General features: G+C 36.5%; 1 protein-coding gene across 3 annotated transcripts in view; it reads left to right on the top strand.

Moving 5' to 3' along the window:
* LOC103068179 (Y+L amino acid transporter 2-like) overlaps positions 1 to 16,379 on the top strand; it is a 32,751-nt gene extending 16,372 nt beyond the window's left edge. For all 3 annotated transcript variants that reach the window (XM_025172728.2, XM_088149145.1, XM_088149146.1), the window contains exons 4-10: positions 90 to 234; positions 450 to 573; positions 3,970 to 4,073; positions 7,361 to 7,457; positions 8,085 to 8,234; positions 8,727 to 8,910; positions 9,736 to 16,379. In XM_025172728.2, the coding sequence (XP_025028496.2) occupies positions 90 to 234; positions 450 to 573; positions 3,970 to 4,073; positions 7,361 to 7,457; positions 8,085 to 8,234; positions 8,727 to 8,910; positions 9,736 to 9,827 (896 nt within the window). In that variant the 3' untranslated portion in view covers positions 9,828 to 16,379. The remainder of the gene's footprint in view (positions 1 to 89; positions 235 to 449; positions 574 to 3,969; positions 4,074 to 7,360; positions 7,458 to 8,084; positions 8,235 to 8,726; positions 8,911 to 9,735) is intronic.
* The last annotated feature ends 1,922 nt before the right edge of the window (positions 16,380 to 18,301 follow it).

Below are 18,301 nucleotides of genomic sequence, written 5' to 3'. Positions count from 1 at the left end.
GAATATTCCAGTTCTGCCCTACTTTTAAATGAGCTACCTATAAATGCCTAAATGTAAATTAGAACCTCAAAGTTCTGTTGTTGCCACAGGAGAAACGGAAAACCTCAAGGAACCATTTGAAGGCTCCACAACAAAAGCAGGATTTGTTGCACTTGCTCTTTATTCTGCCCTCTTTTCCTACTCTGGATGGGACACGTTGAATTTTGTCACTGAAGAAATGAAAAACCCAGAAAGGTACATGTGTGTGTTGGATAATTACATCTTCCTCCTCCTTCTTTTGCATCTGGTGCTTTTTTAAAAATTTATTTACATATCTGTGAGTGAACTCAGTAGAATAGAAAGATGCATATATAAATAGCTGTATTAATACTTGCTTTATATTTCCCCCTTTGATTTATCCTTAATTCAGTTGCATTTAATGTGCTCTGCTGTTTTATTTCTTTCTTCAGAAACCTTCCACTTTCCATTGCCATATCAATGCCTATAGTGACTATTATTTACTTGCTGACCAATGTGGCCTACTATGTCGTATTGGACATGCCTGCTCTTTTAGCAAGTGATGCCGTGGCTGTGGTATGTTGTACATTATAAATTGTTGGGTGCATCTGACGGGCAGCCTTCCTCAATCTGGGGAAATCGACATGTATTGGATTGCAACCCCCAGAATTTCAGTGCCTATGAAGGACAGCAGGTTGAAGAAGGCTGACCTCAGTAATAAACACATTATACACTTTTATATCTACTTACCTTTCTTACCTTTCTTGTCTTTCAAGAGCCCAAATGCAGGTGTCCAGAGTGTCTCGCTGCTTTCATCAAAATGTGTCTTGTGCTATTGCACCACAAGCTTCATTCCTTTGGGGAGTGTGTGTGATGTCATGAGGCATGTACAAAAGGAATGGGACTTGCGGTACAATGCCACAGTATTGTTTTCATCAGACCAATATGTTTAACCGCCTTACAGGTGCCACTGAACTGAACTTCCCATGTATTCCAAATTCCCATGTAGAATTTCCTAGTGCAAGAATCGGTGACCTGCAATAAAATCCAGGATCTTAGGTAGAGACAGCATGTGATTAAATCAGTTAGTCTTCATTTTACTGTTTGTTGATTTTAAATCTTAGCAATGTTTTAGGTTTTTGAGCCAGAGAAATACACATCAGGCTTAGTATCAGCTCATTTTCTTAGATGCTTTAATACAATAGGAGGCAATTTCTGAGGCAAGGTGTGTAGCAGAAACTCCTAAGCTCCTGGAAGGTGAGATCATTTGATACTTTGGTAATGTCACTAGAACTGGATGGATGAATCTTTTTTTGCCCATTTGGGGTGGGAGAGATACTGCAATTGTTTAAGGGTGAGAATGCAAGCAGAAATCGCCTGGGAAACAAACCATTATTTGCATGTAAAACCTGCTGACACCCCCCCTGCCCCCCACACCACCACCACCACCACCACCACCATCATGGTCTGAAATGCAATCTTTTTGCTGCAGAATTTTAGGTCTTGCAGTGCTGGGTGCTCAGAGCTGCATCCAGTTCGTTGGCTGCCCACTCTTGTTTTAAGATTTATAAAATGGCAATTTATGGATATAGCAATAAAACTTTGATTTCAAGAGATGGAATTTATTATGAGTATAATTCTGAACTAAAATTGCCTGTGCTAATGAAGTAAATGTGGAAATGAGATATATTTGCATATAGTTTCTGATCTTTGAAGCCTAAGAGTTTAGAAACAGAATTTGACATTTTTGTCAGTGATAAATGGACAAAAGTAGAGATATTTAAGTTATACAGAACATGTAAAAGAGCAAAAAGTTAAGAACTAAGGAACTGGGAATTAGGAAGCTGTTTGAAATTATCACTAATTCCTTTGCTGAATACTCAACATCAGTTTTAGCAGTAGCAAAAATAAATTATAAGAAGGCTGTAGGGCTGAGTTTTTAAAGGACCTGCAGAAAATCCATGCACATAACCCAAATTTATTGTAGTATGTGCTGCTGTTACTCCCACAGTTGGTTGGGAAAAACCCAACCTTGGAAACTCTGAAGAAAAATCCAGCTACGCGTAAGATTATTTGTTAAATGCAAAGCAATGTTATCATTGCATTGCAAGTATAATCTCTTTTCTGAATGCATTAGGAAGATTGGGTCTTTGTTTTAAAATGAGTAATTATTATGAAGGAGCAACCCATTTGTTTTGGAAACTATCGAATGATCTTCTTTGGGAATACTTTGAGCATTGGGTTACTTTACTTAGAGCAGTAAGTTCCATGGACCTTAAATAGAGGACGTAAATAGAAGGAGGCATAGGACTCCTTTCCCATGAATTGTTGTTTCTCTTCCAATACTCGAATCCTGTGATGATTCAGAAACATATTTTTTGAATTGCAGCATGGTCAGTCTGACCTTTGGACACTAAAGTGGAATCCTGGTAGAAAAGAAACAGTAACATTAACTCCTTTATATCAGGAATAGGCAGTATAAAGCCAATAGGCTCCCACTAGGTTCCAAAAGCTTGGTTCAATTTTTTTTTAATTACATTATTACAATGATATTAAATGAAAAGTTATCATCTTATTTACAAAATAATTAACATTTGCAGCTGGCATGTTGCAAAGCAAAATTCTAATTGCTACCATTGTTGTCCTAAGGATGTTTCTGGGTCCCACATAAGACCTGCAAGTATCCTTTCGAAAAGGATTGGTGTTTTGTTTGGAAGTTTGACTATTCACCTGTCCAGGAAAACAGTAACAACAGATAAGCTGGAATGGTGGGAAGCATCCCTAAGGGTTGGAGGAACTGATAGGCACAACCCCTAGTTGGTGTTTTGGTCAATGGATGTTTTATGATTAGTCACGCTCATGTTGACAGCTATTTTCTATAGACAAGCTAAACAGAGCAGGGAGGAGTGTTCAAAGGACCTGATGCTTTGACCCAGATGACTAAAGTAATGTCACACCATCACAAAGCAAGCGCCACCCCTTTTGCATGCGTGTGCAGATCATGATGCACATACAAAAGGAGCAGAGCTTTCATCAGGCCAGCATGACACTGCTTGATTTTTTTTTTTCATTTGTGCCCCTTGTTCCCCATGGGCCCCAATGGGTTCCCCATTTTTCCCACCTTTGAAGGTGCCCATTACATTAGAATACCTATAGCAGTTTCAAACTGCCAAGGTTGAGAAACACTGACCTACAGTATGATTTCAAAATTGTAAACCTGCCCATCAGTTCAAAAAGTTTGCCTCTTCCTGAATTATCACATTTTAAAATAACTTTCTATTAAATTGGAACATCTAGCCTACTGTAACTTGTGAGAATGCCACATTATCAGTCAGAGAGAGCTTTTATTGAACGTGGTAGAGCCAAATTATATTTTCTGCAACATACACAATGCACATAGTACCCAGTGCTGTTGATTTTCTCTCTTCTATATTCTCACTGACAGTAAGTTGATGATTCTTTCCTGTACCACATATATATGCTATGTTATGGAACTGTTAGAAAATCATCTTCAACTGGTTCCCTCCAAATACAGTTTGGACTACAATTCCCAGCCAATATGAAGAGAAGGCATTATTTGCATGTGGCTGGGAATTCTTGACCCTGTAGTTTCAATACATCAGGAGAGCACCATGTTAGGAAAGCTTGCTGTAGAACAAATAAGGTAAATGATAATTTTTTCACTACTCCACAGGAAGTTTGGGAGCTTACAAAATCCTTCTGTATTTATAGAAATTCCTTACCACATCATGATAATCCTTTTCTGGTTTTATTGTCTCTTATTACTTAATCACTAGAAATCTAGTTGTCCATGTGGATAACTAAATTCAAAAGCTCTTTCAAGATGTTGGTATTGTCAGAATTCACCGAGTCTAATTTTGTGCTGGAACTTAAATTTCCATGCTGTCAATTTCCCTGACACAGGTAAACTAGCTGAATGAGCCTTTTCTTCTACTTTTTTATCTATTGCAGACATTTGGTAATGAAGCTCTTAGCCATGCTAAGTGGATCATCCCTATTGCAGTGGCAATGTCGTGTTATGGAGGATTAAACTCATCAATTATTGCAGCTTCAAGGTATGAGACACTAGGAAATGAGTACTGGGCTGACAAAGTCAGCAGCCAATGCTTAATAAATGTTTCTGTTGTGCAATGTAATGCCGAGCATAAATGGCTTTTCAAAATTCTCCATTGAACTTTTTAGCCAAAGAAACTGGGTGGATCATTTCTTGAATTTTCTCCAGGGAAAGAGTTTTTCAGCAACCAGTGAAGGGCAGGACATCTTAGTGGAAGCATCACTATTCAAAAAGCCCAAGAGAAGGGGAGTTCCTTATCATGTCCTCTCTTCGGATTTAAGTGAAACCACCATAGGCTGAAAGCTACTGGAGAGATGACTTTACTGTGAAAAACAAGCAATTCTCATGTATCACTTGGCCACCTTGTTACTGAATAAGTGAAAAAGCATCACATTCCAACCATGAGAATGACACCAACATTCTTTCTCCTTTTTTTAAAAAAATCAAATGATATTTCATTAAATTTTATGAAGAATGATAGATAAATAAATAAATGGCACACCATACTCCTATTTAATGAAATTTAATTTTATCACTCTTTTTTTCTTGAGAGACTGTTCTTCCTCATTCCTTTTCCCCAAATCATCAGACATCAGTAAGGTAGCAAAATTCAATCCCATGTTAGGAAAGCCCTGTTGAAAGGATCAGATGCTGTATCTGTGATAATTCCATCATCTCCAGCCAACATAACCATCTTTGTATGCAACAGCCATGCTAGCTGGGACTTCTGGAAGTTGAAGACCAGTACATTTGGTTGGGCAAAACTGGGTTAAGGAGACCTATTCTAAGGATATCATAGAAATCTGTTGTATTATCACTCCATAAATTTATGGTAATGTGTGCTTTTATTACCCCCACCATAATTCTTTCTGCCCATTCATTAATTCCTGGAAATGGCTCCAGAAGCAACCATGTATTTTCTTGGAACCACAGGACAGCTAAAAGCTGTTACTTTTATCAATATTTCTGTGAAGTTCATACTGTGTTTTCTTCCTTCTGGTTCCCTCTAGTGTCCAGCCTTTAAAGTCTCATACTATCATGTTCTTTTTAAGAGAATTTAAAACAAAAGCATTTTCCCACTGGAAGGATTCTTATAATTAATTCCAAAATCTTATTTCAAATCCATCTGGACCCTTAGTCCATTTGTAACTTTCCAAAATCAAAGTTCTACAGGTAGTCCTCACTTAAAGACCATTTGTTTAATGAGGGTTTGAAATTACGATGACTTTGAAAAAAAGTGCTATACAACCTACTCGCACTTACAACCATCGCAAACTGTCACACCACCCCCCGTGGTTACATGATTGTGATTTGTGTCCTTTTTTACAACAGTCATTAAGCAAATCACCATGGTCGTTAAGTGAATGACGTAGTTGTTAAGCAAATTCCAGTAAAAAAATCTATTGGGGAAGCTGGATTTGCTTAATGACCATGTTATTCACTTAATGACCACGTGATTTTCTTAAAGACCATGGTGATTCACTTAACAACCATTGTAAAAATGGTTGTAAAACTGGGTCAGGTCATGTGGTGACTCACTTAATGACCGCCCCACTTAACTAATTTTCCAGTCCCTATTGTGGTCGTTAAGCAAGGACTATGTGTAATCACCCTTTTGCTGTTTATTCCAAAATAATTTTTTTAAAAGTCCTTAAACTTGTATTTAAAACTTTTTTCACTAAGGATTGAAGGAAACTCATCCGGTTCTGTAGCTGAAAAACAGTTAACAAGCAATTTCCGAAAGCGATCAGAAAAGGAAGTATGGAACCCAGTGTTCTTTTTGAAGGTGCTGATTGTGGTTTGAGCAAAAAGATGGCTATTCCTTCATCTCCCAGAGCTCTAAACCTGCCAGAGACTACTTACTTGCAGTCTCCTCACAAGTAGCAACTGTCTGGAGCACTTGTGGGCGATCTCAAGTCCTCTCCTTATCTGGAGAGGAATTACAAAGAGCTGGTCTACTCACCAGCTCTTCATTCTGCCACAGTCGTTGGCTCTGCTCAATTTGCCATTTCTTCCTTGGAAGTCCCAAACTGTGTTTTCTAAAGAGGAGAGAAGCCTGTTCAGAAATTTGTATTATGTACCTCATAACTAATAAATCACAAAGAATTTAGTTGTTTCCAGTAGAAAATACATTAAACTTCACATATTTAAACACAGGCATTACGGTATCAGAAGCAGGTGGAAACATCTAGACTGGAAAATATGAGAAGATATATTGCCACCCAGTGGTCTGATTTTAGTAGTCCACCTCAAAAAAATCCATTGCTGGGCAGAATTCCATTGACACTAGGCATATCAGTCTGTGCACAATAACAATAACAGTTCCTTTCTCACTGCTATTTATTTTAATATTTTAAAGACATCCCAAACCAGAAGGAGAGAAAAGACCATTTATATTTTGCATTGCTAATGCAATATATGGCTGAAACATTCTTGCATAGTACAGTACGTACTTTTCATATCATATTTAAAAAATGGTACCATTTCTTGTGAGTGATATTGACTATTAATAGTGTGTGATAGCATTCTTCCACCTGCGCTGGTTGTCAGGCTATTTCCATGCCCAATTCTAAGTATGAATTTTATCTTAAATGCTTAAGAGCAATGTTTCCTGAAGGAGCTAATTCTTCTACATATATCTATCTTGCCTATAAGATAGAGGTCTTGAGACCTTTATCTTGAGATTCAGTAGGTTGTTATGAGACAGAGATTTTTTTTTTAGCAGTGGCACTCCATGCCAGCTTCCCAAAAAAGTTCTAACATATTAGTTTTTATAATGGCAATTCCATATTTTATTTGCACAGAGAATATTTTATCCTGCACTGTGTGCCTTTGTCTACAAAATTAATTCAGAAAATATACATTGTTGGTAATGTATACATAACTTTAACAAACATTTCCACATGATTGACTCCATAATGGAATTGCAAGGGACAGTTCCCTATGGGTGTTATGGGGACTGCGTGCCTTAGCATTTCACCACAAGCAATGCAGCAGGGGATAAAATGTTGAACTAAGTCCATGAAGACCCAGTTTCAAAACTCCAGTCAATCAAGTTTTCTAGGTAACTTTGGGACGATCATTTTTACTCAGCCTAATTAACTTCACAAAAATAATGTGAAGATGTCCTACCCTGAATTCCCTGGAGAAGAGCAAAATAAAATTGTTAATTTTAGTAATGGAGAAGGAAGGCGGGGGGAATCATCTATGTTATGTTATGATTGACATCAATATTATTTTGAATGTAGCAGGACTGTATGCTAATAAATACTTTTTCACTTTTGATAGACTATTTTATGTTGGAGCCAGAGAAGGACATCTCCCTGATAGTCTGAGCTTACTTCATATAAAATGTTTTACCCCTGTTCCTGCTCTTGTTTTTAATGTAAGTAACAACAAAACGTAAGAGAACAAAGCTCTCTTATTCTGAAACCTATATTCATTATACATTTATTTCATGTGAACTGAGGCAAGCAAATCATTTCTATTTTAGCAAACCGAATATATAGGCATTGTTCAGGCAGTGACAGCAGTATCTAGTTCGTGTCTGTTTTGAAGGCTGACTGGATTTAGTGGCATGTCTCTGAGGTAATGTATAGGGCTTCCAGTCAAATGATTCTCAGGCTCTTTTACCAGAAATAAGAATAATAACACCACTGGCAGCAACAACAACATGATGAAACTTCCCAAATGTAGCTCTGTAGCAGCTGGCTGGGGATTGGGGCCACATTGTTCCCCCTCAATTTGAAGTTCAAGGGCAGCTTGAAGAGGTTCATCTGGTTAAAGCTGTTAGCAGTGGAAACTAGATCCGGGAAACTGTAATCCTGTCCCATCAGGGGGCATCAGCTGAGACAAATCAATGATTAAGCATCATTTAGAGCAGGCTGGGGAATTCTGGGAGTTGAAGTCCACACATCTTAAAGTTGCCAAGTTTGAAAAACACTGATTTAGAGCATACATTTATTTCCCCCCTATCTTTACACTTCATTCTCTCTCTTTTATCTCCTGGTAGGGTTTAATGACTTTGATTTACCTCCTTGTGGAAGATGTCTTTCTCCTGATAAATTACTACTGTTTCAGCTATTGGTTCTTTGTTGGACTATCCATTGCAGGATTAGTATATTTAAGGTATATCCAGCCAGATAGGCCAAGGCCCATTAAAGTAAGTACATAAGAGAATTAAAGCTTATTTTTTCTGCCCATGTATATAGTTCTAGCTTTTGTATTAAGACTCTGTAGACAATTCTATTTATGAAACCACAGACTTTCTGCTTAAAAACTAGGGCTACCAGATCCGGGCTGCAAAAAATGCAGACATTCACTAGATGGCAACAAAGAGCTAGCATTTTGCAGTCCTGATGTGGTAACCCAGTTAAAAGCCCCTTAATTTGAGGAGCAAGCAAAATAAATACTTCTGATATCTACCTTTATCAGATTCAGGATTTAGGGTTAAAGTGAAGATCAGGTTGTTGTTGCTGTTGCTGAGAATTTCAGATCATGCACTAAGAAATATTCTTTGCCATAGGTATAATTATTTTCTTTTGGGATATGAAACACAGCTATATAAAAGCTTACTTGAAATTGTGGAAGTTATGGTATAGGAGCATTTTTCAGAAGCACTTATTTAACTTGGAATCATCTTTTGTACTTTCAGCTCAGTCTGTTCTTTCCCATTGTATATTGCATATGCACCATTTTCCTAGTTATAGTGCCTCTCTACAGTGATACAATCAATTCTATTATTGGAATTGGAATTGCACTCTCTGGAATTCCTGCTTACTTTTTGGGAGTTTATTTATCAGTAGAAAAGAGACCTTGGTATCTTCAGTGGCTTTCTGGTAAGAAACTACATGTTTTATTTATAATTTTTCAAATTTATATCTTCTACATGCTACGTTAAAGTTTAAAAGGGATGGATGATAGATAGATAGATAGATAGATAGATAGATAGATAGATAGATAGATAGATAGATAGATAGATAGTTAACATGGTTCGAATCACAAGCCATTGACTTTGTATTTATTTCAACTCTTTTATCCATCTAATGATAATGGTATCTCTTTTGGGTGGGGGGCAAAACAGTCATAATGGCAACCTCAACCTTGCAATTGAAGCTCTAGATGCTTTGATTGTGCTATCGCAGCCATCAACTTAACTTTTTTGACACCTCTCCCCAAGACACCCCTGTACGAGGGAGTTGACCATCCAAGGTCCCAGAACCACATACACTCTTCTGCACAAAGCCTTGCACACAGCTCCTCAAAATGTTTCCACTAAATTATAACTTTTAATGTGACAGAATTTAAAAAATATTGTATACCTGGGAATAATTCTTTTAACTATATTTGGTTAATTTAACTTTAGCTAAAATTTAATGTAAATTAAATTGAACAAAATTAAATGTTGGTCTTGGCCCTTCATCTTTTGTCCTGACCTTGCCTCCTTTTTAAAATGCAGCCCTTGTCACTTTACTTAGAAGCAAAGTGTCTCCCTTGACTCCCCCAAAATTTGGTATCCCTATCTCATGCCAAATTTCAGTAACCAATTTGTCCCAGAAAGCAGGGTTGCCATGTTAATGAGGACTTTTACATCAGACAGAAATGCCATTAATGCCAATGTAATTACCATTTTTATAAATTGGTCACTTTATTTTATCTTGCAGCTACCACTACAAAGTATGTTCAGATGTTATTCTACTGCTGTCTGACAGACATGGACATTGAAACAGAGACAATGGAAATCAAAGCAAAGTAGACTTATTTAGACAATTACTACACTTCACGCATCCGAGCAGCTGGAAATACTCCTTTGTGCTGTAGAACATACCAAGAGATGTATAACTGTACTGTGCATAATTTTGCTGTTTTTTCAATCTGTCCTACTTTATCCACCTTTTCTTTGTTGTTATCAGTTTGCGGGATTTCTTAATGCCAGTTCTGTACATAATAATTACACTTTAAAAAAAAATTAAATAAGCTGCCCATCATACCGAAGCAAGCACTTACAATGTGCTAGGGATTTAGAGTTCATGAGAAAAGTGAGACAGTTACCAACTGAATCTAGAACTCTAGGAAGGAAAAGTAAAATAATGGCAGGAGGGGAATCTAAAAATATCATCTTTTAAAATCTCAAGTCCACCCTTATACATTTTAAGGTATTGTAGGTCTTTTACAGATGGAAGGTGTCCAATTCATTTTGTGGATGAATGTGACTAGTCTGCATCAATGGAGTAACATCTTGTGGCACTGAGTCAAAGAAATCCATGGAAGGGTATCAGTGGAGCAGTAAAGAGATATTGTATGCCCTAAAGTTTAGCTTCAGCATTGAAACGGCAAATGTTACTGTCACTGTTATACCACAGTTTGCCTTTTCTCCTTGGATATTAATTACTGTATTATGAAAAAAAAACTCTGTATTTAGTAGAGAACCTTGCTGTTAGCAGCGTCTTCAGAAGAATACCTGTAAGGGCTGTTGACATATCAAGTGTTCTATTATGAATGTTATTCTGTAATTAACAGTTATGACACCAGAACCAGGCTGTCAGTGAGAACTATGTATGCCACATTACCATGTTTTCTTCTAAATCTTCAACAGTCTGTAGTACTGTAAGATACTGTATGTGCATGCATCAATCAGCATTTTTATTTTTTTTTCAGTCCAAGCATTTTATATATTTTTTTAAAAAAGCATGCTGTATTGATAGATGACTGTCAAGCTTACTTCAGTTTTAAATAAACCTGAGTTTTAAATAACTGCTTTGTTTTAAAACATTAGGAACTAATGTGCCAGTGCATACATAATTGGAGAATCATAATTCCCACATATTGCTAAGGCTTTTTCTGGAACAGAACTAAAGTGAATTTGACCCCAAAGATTCCCTACAAAATTCTGCAGCCAAAATGTATTGAGGGAAGTTTGTTCAACATTGTAAGTTTAGAAAATATTTGTTACTTCATAAAAGGATTACATTCTGTTGGAATATTTAAAATATGCTTTAGTCTTATTTCCTCTATCATGAGACCATTAGAGTAGAGCAATGGTATCTCAATTCATTGGTTAGATGAGGTCAGGAAAAATGGTAATATTTTTACACCAAATTACAAGGTGCTATACTTTAATGCAAAATCTTTTTCTGGAGGATGAAAGAATCTGTGGAGTTAAGTAGTATGCAGTCCCAGGAATGTTCAATCAACCTAGTTATTTCATCCTATCAATTTCACATCATGATCAGGCTTCTAAAGGAAGTTTCTCACAGTATAGGACAAAGATGAACAACAATAGTAGGTAACACTGAAACAAGCTAGTTGTTGAGCCAAAGTCAGCAGCATTCATTTTCACTCTTGAAATATATTTCTGACATTCCTCTTTTCCTCTCTCTGATCTATTCTTTTCTCTCCTGTGTGCTTCAACAGAGGGACAGATATCTCTTACTAGAGGCCTGAATTGCTCTCTTGCAGAGCTGCTGAAATTAAGTTCAGGATAATATGTGATCCAAATGCTACAGGTTGTTCACTCCTGTGAAATGATTTCAAGTTGGAGATAGGCAGCTAGAGAATTAGTATTTTGCCCTGTCTACTTCCAGAGTGTTTTCAGTGGTTGAATGTGGGTCCTCAAGTGTGTAATTTTTGGCTTCTCCCAGTACCAAACTATGTGCAATACTATTTTTTTTTCAGTATGTGTTTCTCCTGTCTTTGTATTTATTTTCTTCTCAGTGTCCAAGGAATGATTTTCCATGTTAAAGAGTATTCCTTTTGTCCATGATTGGAAAGAATATAGCTCCACAAGAGATGCATACTTGATTTAATACAGTTCAAGAGTGAAGGAGGTGTAATCTGGATGTCTATTATTAATGTTTTCAAGCTGGGGATTTCATTTCACTGAAAGAAAGTGCTAATAGGGTATTTCGGGATACTTCAAGATAGATGTCCCTTAGCATTAATCAAAAATATCACACATCAGTTCTCTTTTCCTCTGTAATGTGTCTTCTGTGGAAAGAAAAGATAGAAACAGTATGAAAAACACAGGAAGACAATCCAATAACAAAACACCATTCCTGAAGATACCTGCACAGAACCCTCACCTGGGAACATGTGAAATGAGTATGAACTGCAGTTACTAGATTTTGGCAGGATTGGTACTTTTTTAAAAAATAGGTAAGATGTGCAACCAATCTTATTGCAAAGTAGTTGAATAATCATATAGCCAAACTATATATAAGTACTGTACTTAATGCTGGTGTATCTTTTAGTTTCATCTAAATCCGTTTTTGGTCCTTGAAGGTGCTCTTTGCTCAGTCAGCTTCACAAGACTGCAGCCTTATTTGGACTGAAGGAAAAATGGGAGAAAGGAAGAATGAGATTGACCCAGGATCATTTGTTCTAAATCCTCAAACACAGGATACTGTATGTAAATCTAGATAAAATCAACATGTTCTTTATCAAATACCAAATATTATACAACGGGAAAACTTTTAGTATTAATAACACTGCTGAAAAGTTCATTTGTTCCCAGATTCATACTAAGGTTATGGGAACACTGAGTAATTCTACAGAAATGAGCATAATGTTTTCTTTGTAATAAAGGAAAAGTAGCCTTCTGGGAAGAAATGAAACACCAAAATTGGCAGATAAAACCATATGCAGAATGGTCCTTTGATAACAAATTTGACATACATTATATGATGGAACAGGAAAGCCATTTTAGTGCAAGAAAGAGTTTTGAGAAAAGGCTTATTTACAAATGTCTGTATTTCTACAGTAATATAACAGAAATATAGCTAACTTTTTGCAAATAATGCTAGCATATGCATTCAGGAACTAAAAGGCACATCTTGTAGATGACACTTTTTTAGATTACTGTTTTTGTGCACAGGTACAAAAGATGCATTAATACTGATTCCTGGTTCACATCAGTTTAGCAGTAATAGTGATTCATGTGTTATACTAAAAAATGCAAATGTATTCTCTGGGTTTGTGGTGGATGTTGACTAAGAAGACCCAGATTAAAATCTACATTTGGCAGTGTTGGGCTAGTCACTGTATGTCAGTTCAGTCAACCTTAGAGGATTATTGCCATGAGGGTAAAATTAGGAATAGCTTGAATATTGCCTTTCCACAGAGCAGGGCCAGCTATAGAGAAGGTGCGTTTTCTAGGTCTCACTAGATAGCAACACTTAAGGGAAGGGACCTGGAGCATGCCATATCCAACCTCAGATACCCTCAGGGAAAGGCGGTCCCACAAATAACCTGGCCCCATGCCATGTAGGGCTTTAAAGGTGATAATTAGCACCTTGAATTGTACTTGGAAAGCAGTTGAGAGCCATTGTTTCAAAATGTGTAAGTATATTCCACCATACTTATAGATTTTGATATGTCTTCTTCTGATTACACTAAAGACTTCCAATTTTGCAGAGAAGGAACTGGCTGAAATAACTACTATACTGTAATTATTATATTTTTATCATGTGTGTGTGTCTGTGTATATATCCATGTTAAACGTTTGGGGGAAAAAAGCATTCAAATCTAGAGAGCCAAACTAGCATCTAAATTGCAATGGTGATGTGTCGGAACCAGCTGGTTTTAAAGACTGGTAGTTTGGCTATATCCATATTCTTGCTTCCCAACAGGACAATAAGAGCTTTGCAGGGTTATAGAGACTGAACAATTAAGCAAGGATTGGTTGTCGGGGAATTAGAACAATGGCAAGGTGTTCCAATTCTCCTTCCCCAACCCCTCCAATCCAAATAATCCCAAGAGTGATTTATAAAAGAATAAGGTGGCCAAAGTTCCAAACATGTGCTCAATTCATTTATGCTATTTGAATCAAGCCAACTGAAAACTTTCAGTTTTAAAAGAATGAAAAGAACTTAATAATAAAACATAATGTCAATGCAGAAAAAAAATTTTTTTTAAATCTTTCTACTGTTATTGAATGAAGGAATCTATGGTTGGAGCTAGAAAATGTCTCATCTGTGGTGGAAGGAATTGGTTTATGGAATGATAGTGCTCAGTTCCACTTTCAGCCCAGACTGTTTATGTAAAGGTCAATTTGTTCAGCTGCATATTAAAAACATATCCTTTTAATAAAACAATTTCCTCATAATACAAATATGCCATTATCTCTCTGAACTCATGTTCTCCCACCTTCTCTTTAATAGCATTTGTGTTGCATAGCTCAGTGATAAAACACTCCAAGTATAATCTTTAGCCTGAAGGCTGATCTGTTCAATTCAAAATGGTAAATTATATAAGGCTATCAAATTATTTTGAAATAGGTAATTATTCTAATGTCCCAGCTGTGGAAGTTACTAAGGAAGATTGGACATTTCTAGGCAAGATCATTGATCCCAGTTCTCTAAGTCTATTAACAATTCCCACTTCAGCCTGTGAATTAGTGTAGGGTTTACAAGGAAGTGCCCAGAAAAGCAGGGATGAGTGGCCAAAAAAAGAGGACAAGTTATTTTATATCTATAGGAACAAATACTGTATAACATAGAAATTCAATAGATCTCATCAAAATAGAGAAGATAAATCAATGTGTTTGCTGTTCAAGTGCTCACTACTGATAGCAACTTTACCTTCTTTTCCTTTCCCTTATGGCTTTTTTCCTTCAACAAGATGTGGAGTGGAAAAGAGAAGACACTTCTAACAGAGGAATGTCCTTTGACAGCCTCCAAGGGGCAAAGGCTGTAAAGAGGAATAAATGGCTATACTATCACAAGCATGGAGCTGAATCAAAACAAGCTTTCTTGCATAAATCTAAGTTATTCAGATATTCATTTGATCAAAATCCAAATACAAGCAATCTCAAAGCTGCAGTGATGTTATTAGAGCACTCCCTGTATGCTAAGAGAGAACTCATTCTCCAAAATGTCAGAAGAATACCATTCACATATATGAGGAGGTATTGCTAGTAAATTTGCAAGGAAAAAAGCTTTTAAAATCACAAAGAATCTTTAGCTCATGTCTTTGGCTGTAAAATGATGATGTCTTTGTATAACAAAATAATCAGGAGAGTATCTGCTAACTGGGTAGCAGTATTCCATAATGCAGCATTCTGTTGCAGAACAAGGTTCAGCAAGTGGTATTGGCAATCTAAAATATTTTTTAAAAGAAATCCAGTTCACTTTAGACTGCACCAGTAGAGTCAACAGTAGGGGGGAAAAACCGTCTTTATGGTACATTCATTCTAAATTCTGCTCTCCTAAAACAGATAGAATTTACAAACAAACCAGTTGTGGACTGAAATGAATGCCTTTGATTTTTTTTAGTTTAATAATAATTTCAAGTACAATAGATTTAGTGGTTAAAGAACATTATGCTAGAATGAATTATAAAAAATGGACTCTACATTTAATTGAATACTAACAGTAGATCAGTTTCCAGCTTTTTATATCATTTTGAAATGTTTCCACAAACTTTAATACTTTAACTCCTATTGCTTTGTCTTTTACATTCATTGTGATATAAACATTAACACAGAGGAATTTACTGAACACAGCATAACTGACAGGAATTTGCATGGCAAACTAAAATGTTGCTGTTTGTTTAAGGCATTAGGAAAGGGACAATCAGATACTAAAGCTAATAATCCTTTTGCACATGAGCCAAGAAATTAAACGCACAAGAAATTTTTAGAAAAAAAGATAAACCGTATTATAATGGATAGTGGAACTGTTTGCCACTAGACAAGAACTTATATTTGCATTTTATCATTCCAAATATAGTTTTATAGAAGTATACACATAGGCAGTACATATTAGATATTACATACATATTTTCCCAAAAACATCGCATAGATAATCAAAGCTTTCCAATGTTCAAACTCATTAAACAAAAACGTACAACTTAAGAATTTAAGAATTTAACTCAGACACTTCTTGGAGTATGGTATATTCCAAATAAAGTAGAAAATATATTAGCAAATCCAGACTACTATATTCAGGAATCATGTCAGCGTGAAAGAGATAATCTAGAATTCTCCGAGAAGTTTAACTTCTCTATGACTTGAATCTTGAACAAAGATTTCCTATTCTCCAAATCATAATGCATGTGTTATAAGAGGACATTTTTAAAAAACAAGTGATTACCAGTTCCTCCACCTCTTACATTTCATCTTCTTCTGGCTCACTAATTATGATTCTCCTTCATGTCTCTGTCTCTTTATAAACTGTAACTCAAGGTAACATTTTATGCTTTTGGAGACACATGTTTTAGCATTGTCATCTGCTGTAATACTTTAAGATACATAATAATAATAATAATAATAATAATTGTTATTAATTAATTAAACTTGTATGGCACCAAATTCTCAACAAGTCTGAGTGTATGTGTGTGTGTGTGTATAATTAAATAAAATAGATTATAGCCCATGAGGCTGCAATAGTTGAGCCAGCTTTCCTCCTATGCTAGTCAACTGTTCTTTTGGAAATATTAGACTAGAAAAAGAAATCATGTGATTGAATTGGTGTGTTTTTGAGATAAGGAAAATGAGATAGTTGAATCAAAATAAAGTGATGGGAATCCTAAAATATATTAAAATGTAATATTGTTAGGATGGGCCTTGCAGTGTCTATAGTTACCATGTTTACTATTCCTTTTTACTTCTAATATTAAACAAACCATGATCTATGAAAGAGTATCAGGACAAACTAAAAGTGACTCAAATATAACCTCTCTGCTTATAGCAGAGCTGAGCATACTGTGAATATTCTGGAATTGCTGAATTCCCAGCAGCACCAGCAAGCATGGTTGATGGTTAGGAATGTTGAATTACAATTTAACAACATCTGGAAGGGCCACAACCTCAGGAACAGAGAATTAGGGGCTTAATAAATTCTTATACTAGATTAAATAAACCTAGGACCCAGCAGTCCTTATAGATGCAATGTTGGATAATGTTTGCAATAAACACAGCCTATTTAGATTTGTGCTAAGATCAACAATGTGCAAACTACTGAGACCATCCAAACTTTAAGTATTTGAAATAATTAGCTTTCATTCAGTGAAACATAATAAAATATAATCTCAAGTATAAGGTGTGCAAAACATTTATTTTGAATCATTTCAAGCATAAAATTTGAAATAATGACTTGCCTTGAGCATGAAACTAAAGTGTACTGTAATATGGGCTGTTTCAAGCATTTTGGAATTGTCTAGAGTTTGATTAGCCTCCAAAGCAATTGTATGTTCCTGCAGTAAAAGCTGCAATACATGTTTAGATAACAGGAAGGAAATTTTATCCTTATTTCCTCAATAAAACAACACTTGGGATATCCCGATTTTGAGGAGTGCAGGAAAACCTTTTTTTGACTATGCAATTGGACCAAAAGTATTACCATCTAAAATTCTTAAATTATTATTGGAAAGAGTTTTGGATCAACTCTCTTTGATAGACAGTTGAAGAATATATGGAGACAGGTATCAGTCATTTGCAAGGAAAGTGGAAGAAGGTGATGGAATACCTTGTTTCAGCTGAAGCAACTTTACTAAATTTCATTTAACTAGGAGATCACGACTTGAACCGAGTCTTTCAAAAAATCAAAAATATAGTTGTGGTATTTTGCTAACTGCTGATCAGCAGCTTTGGTAGTTCTAAATTCTGATTCAAGAACTGAGATGGAAGGGAAGAAATGAAGCTGCATCATTACAGGACTCTTATCAAGAAGGAGAGGTTCCCTTGACACTACCCTATGAGCCCACGGTTGTATGGCTGAGTGCGTGGGTGGGGGAAAGAGCATAACGGCGCAGCTTCATTTCTCCCCTTCCATTTCTTTTTCTTCATTTTCGTTTCGCCGAGCGCAACGAGAGCCCGACCGGCGTGGGGATGATGGCGGTACAGCCGGCTGAGGCGGAGGAGCGCCGGCCCCGGCTGCACGCGCTCGGAAACGCCGCCTTTCCGAATAGCGGAAACGTACATCGTGTGTGTGTGTGTGCGAGAGAGAGAGAGAGACTGAGTCTGTGTGTGTATCGACTGAAAATGTGTAAGACAAACCATATTTCATGCTGCCACTTCCCCTTTCTCCGCACGCGAACGTGTGTAACGTATACATTTAAAAAATTAAGCGCTCGCGTTTCTTCAGAGGGATGATGATGATGATGATGATGATGATGATGATGATGATGATGGTATTTTTTAAGGCACGTGTGGTACAGAATTGGGGAACCGAGACCGGCGGCTCACTCCCAAGAACACCCGCTGCAGCGATCCTGAGGCGCTTCCTAGAGATG

Source organism: Python bivittatus, unplaced genomic scaffold (genome assembly GCF_059951505.1).
Source record: "Python bivittatus isolate LINGU-HERP-01145 unplaced genomic scaffold, Pbiv_v1 ctg000590_np1212, whole genome shotgun sequence".
Taxonomy (NCBI): Eukaryota; Metazoa; Chordata; class Lepidosauria; order Squamata; family Pythonidae; genus Python; species Python bivittatus.
This window is presented reverse-complemented; position numbering and strand designations above follow the sequence as displayed.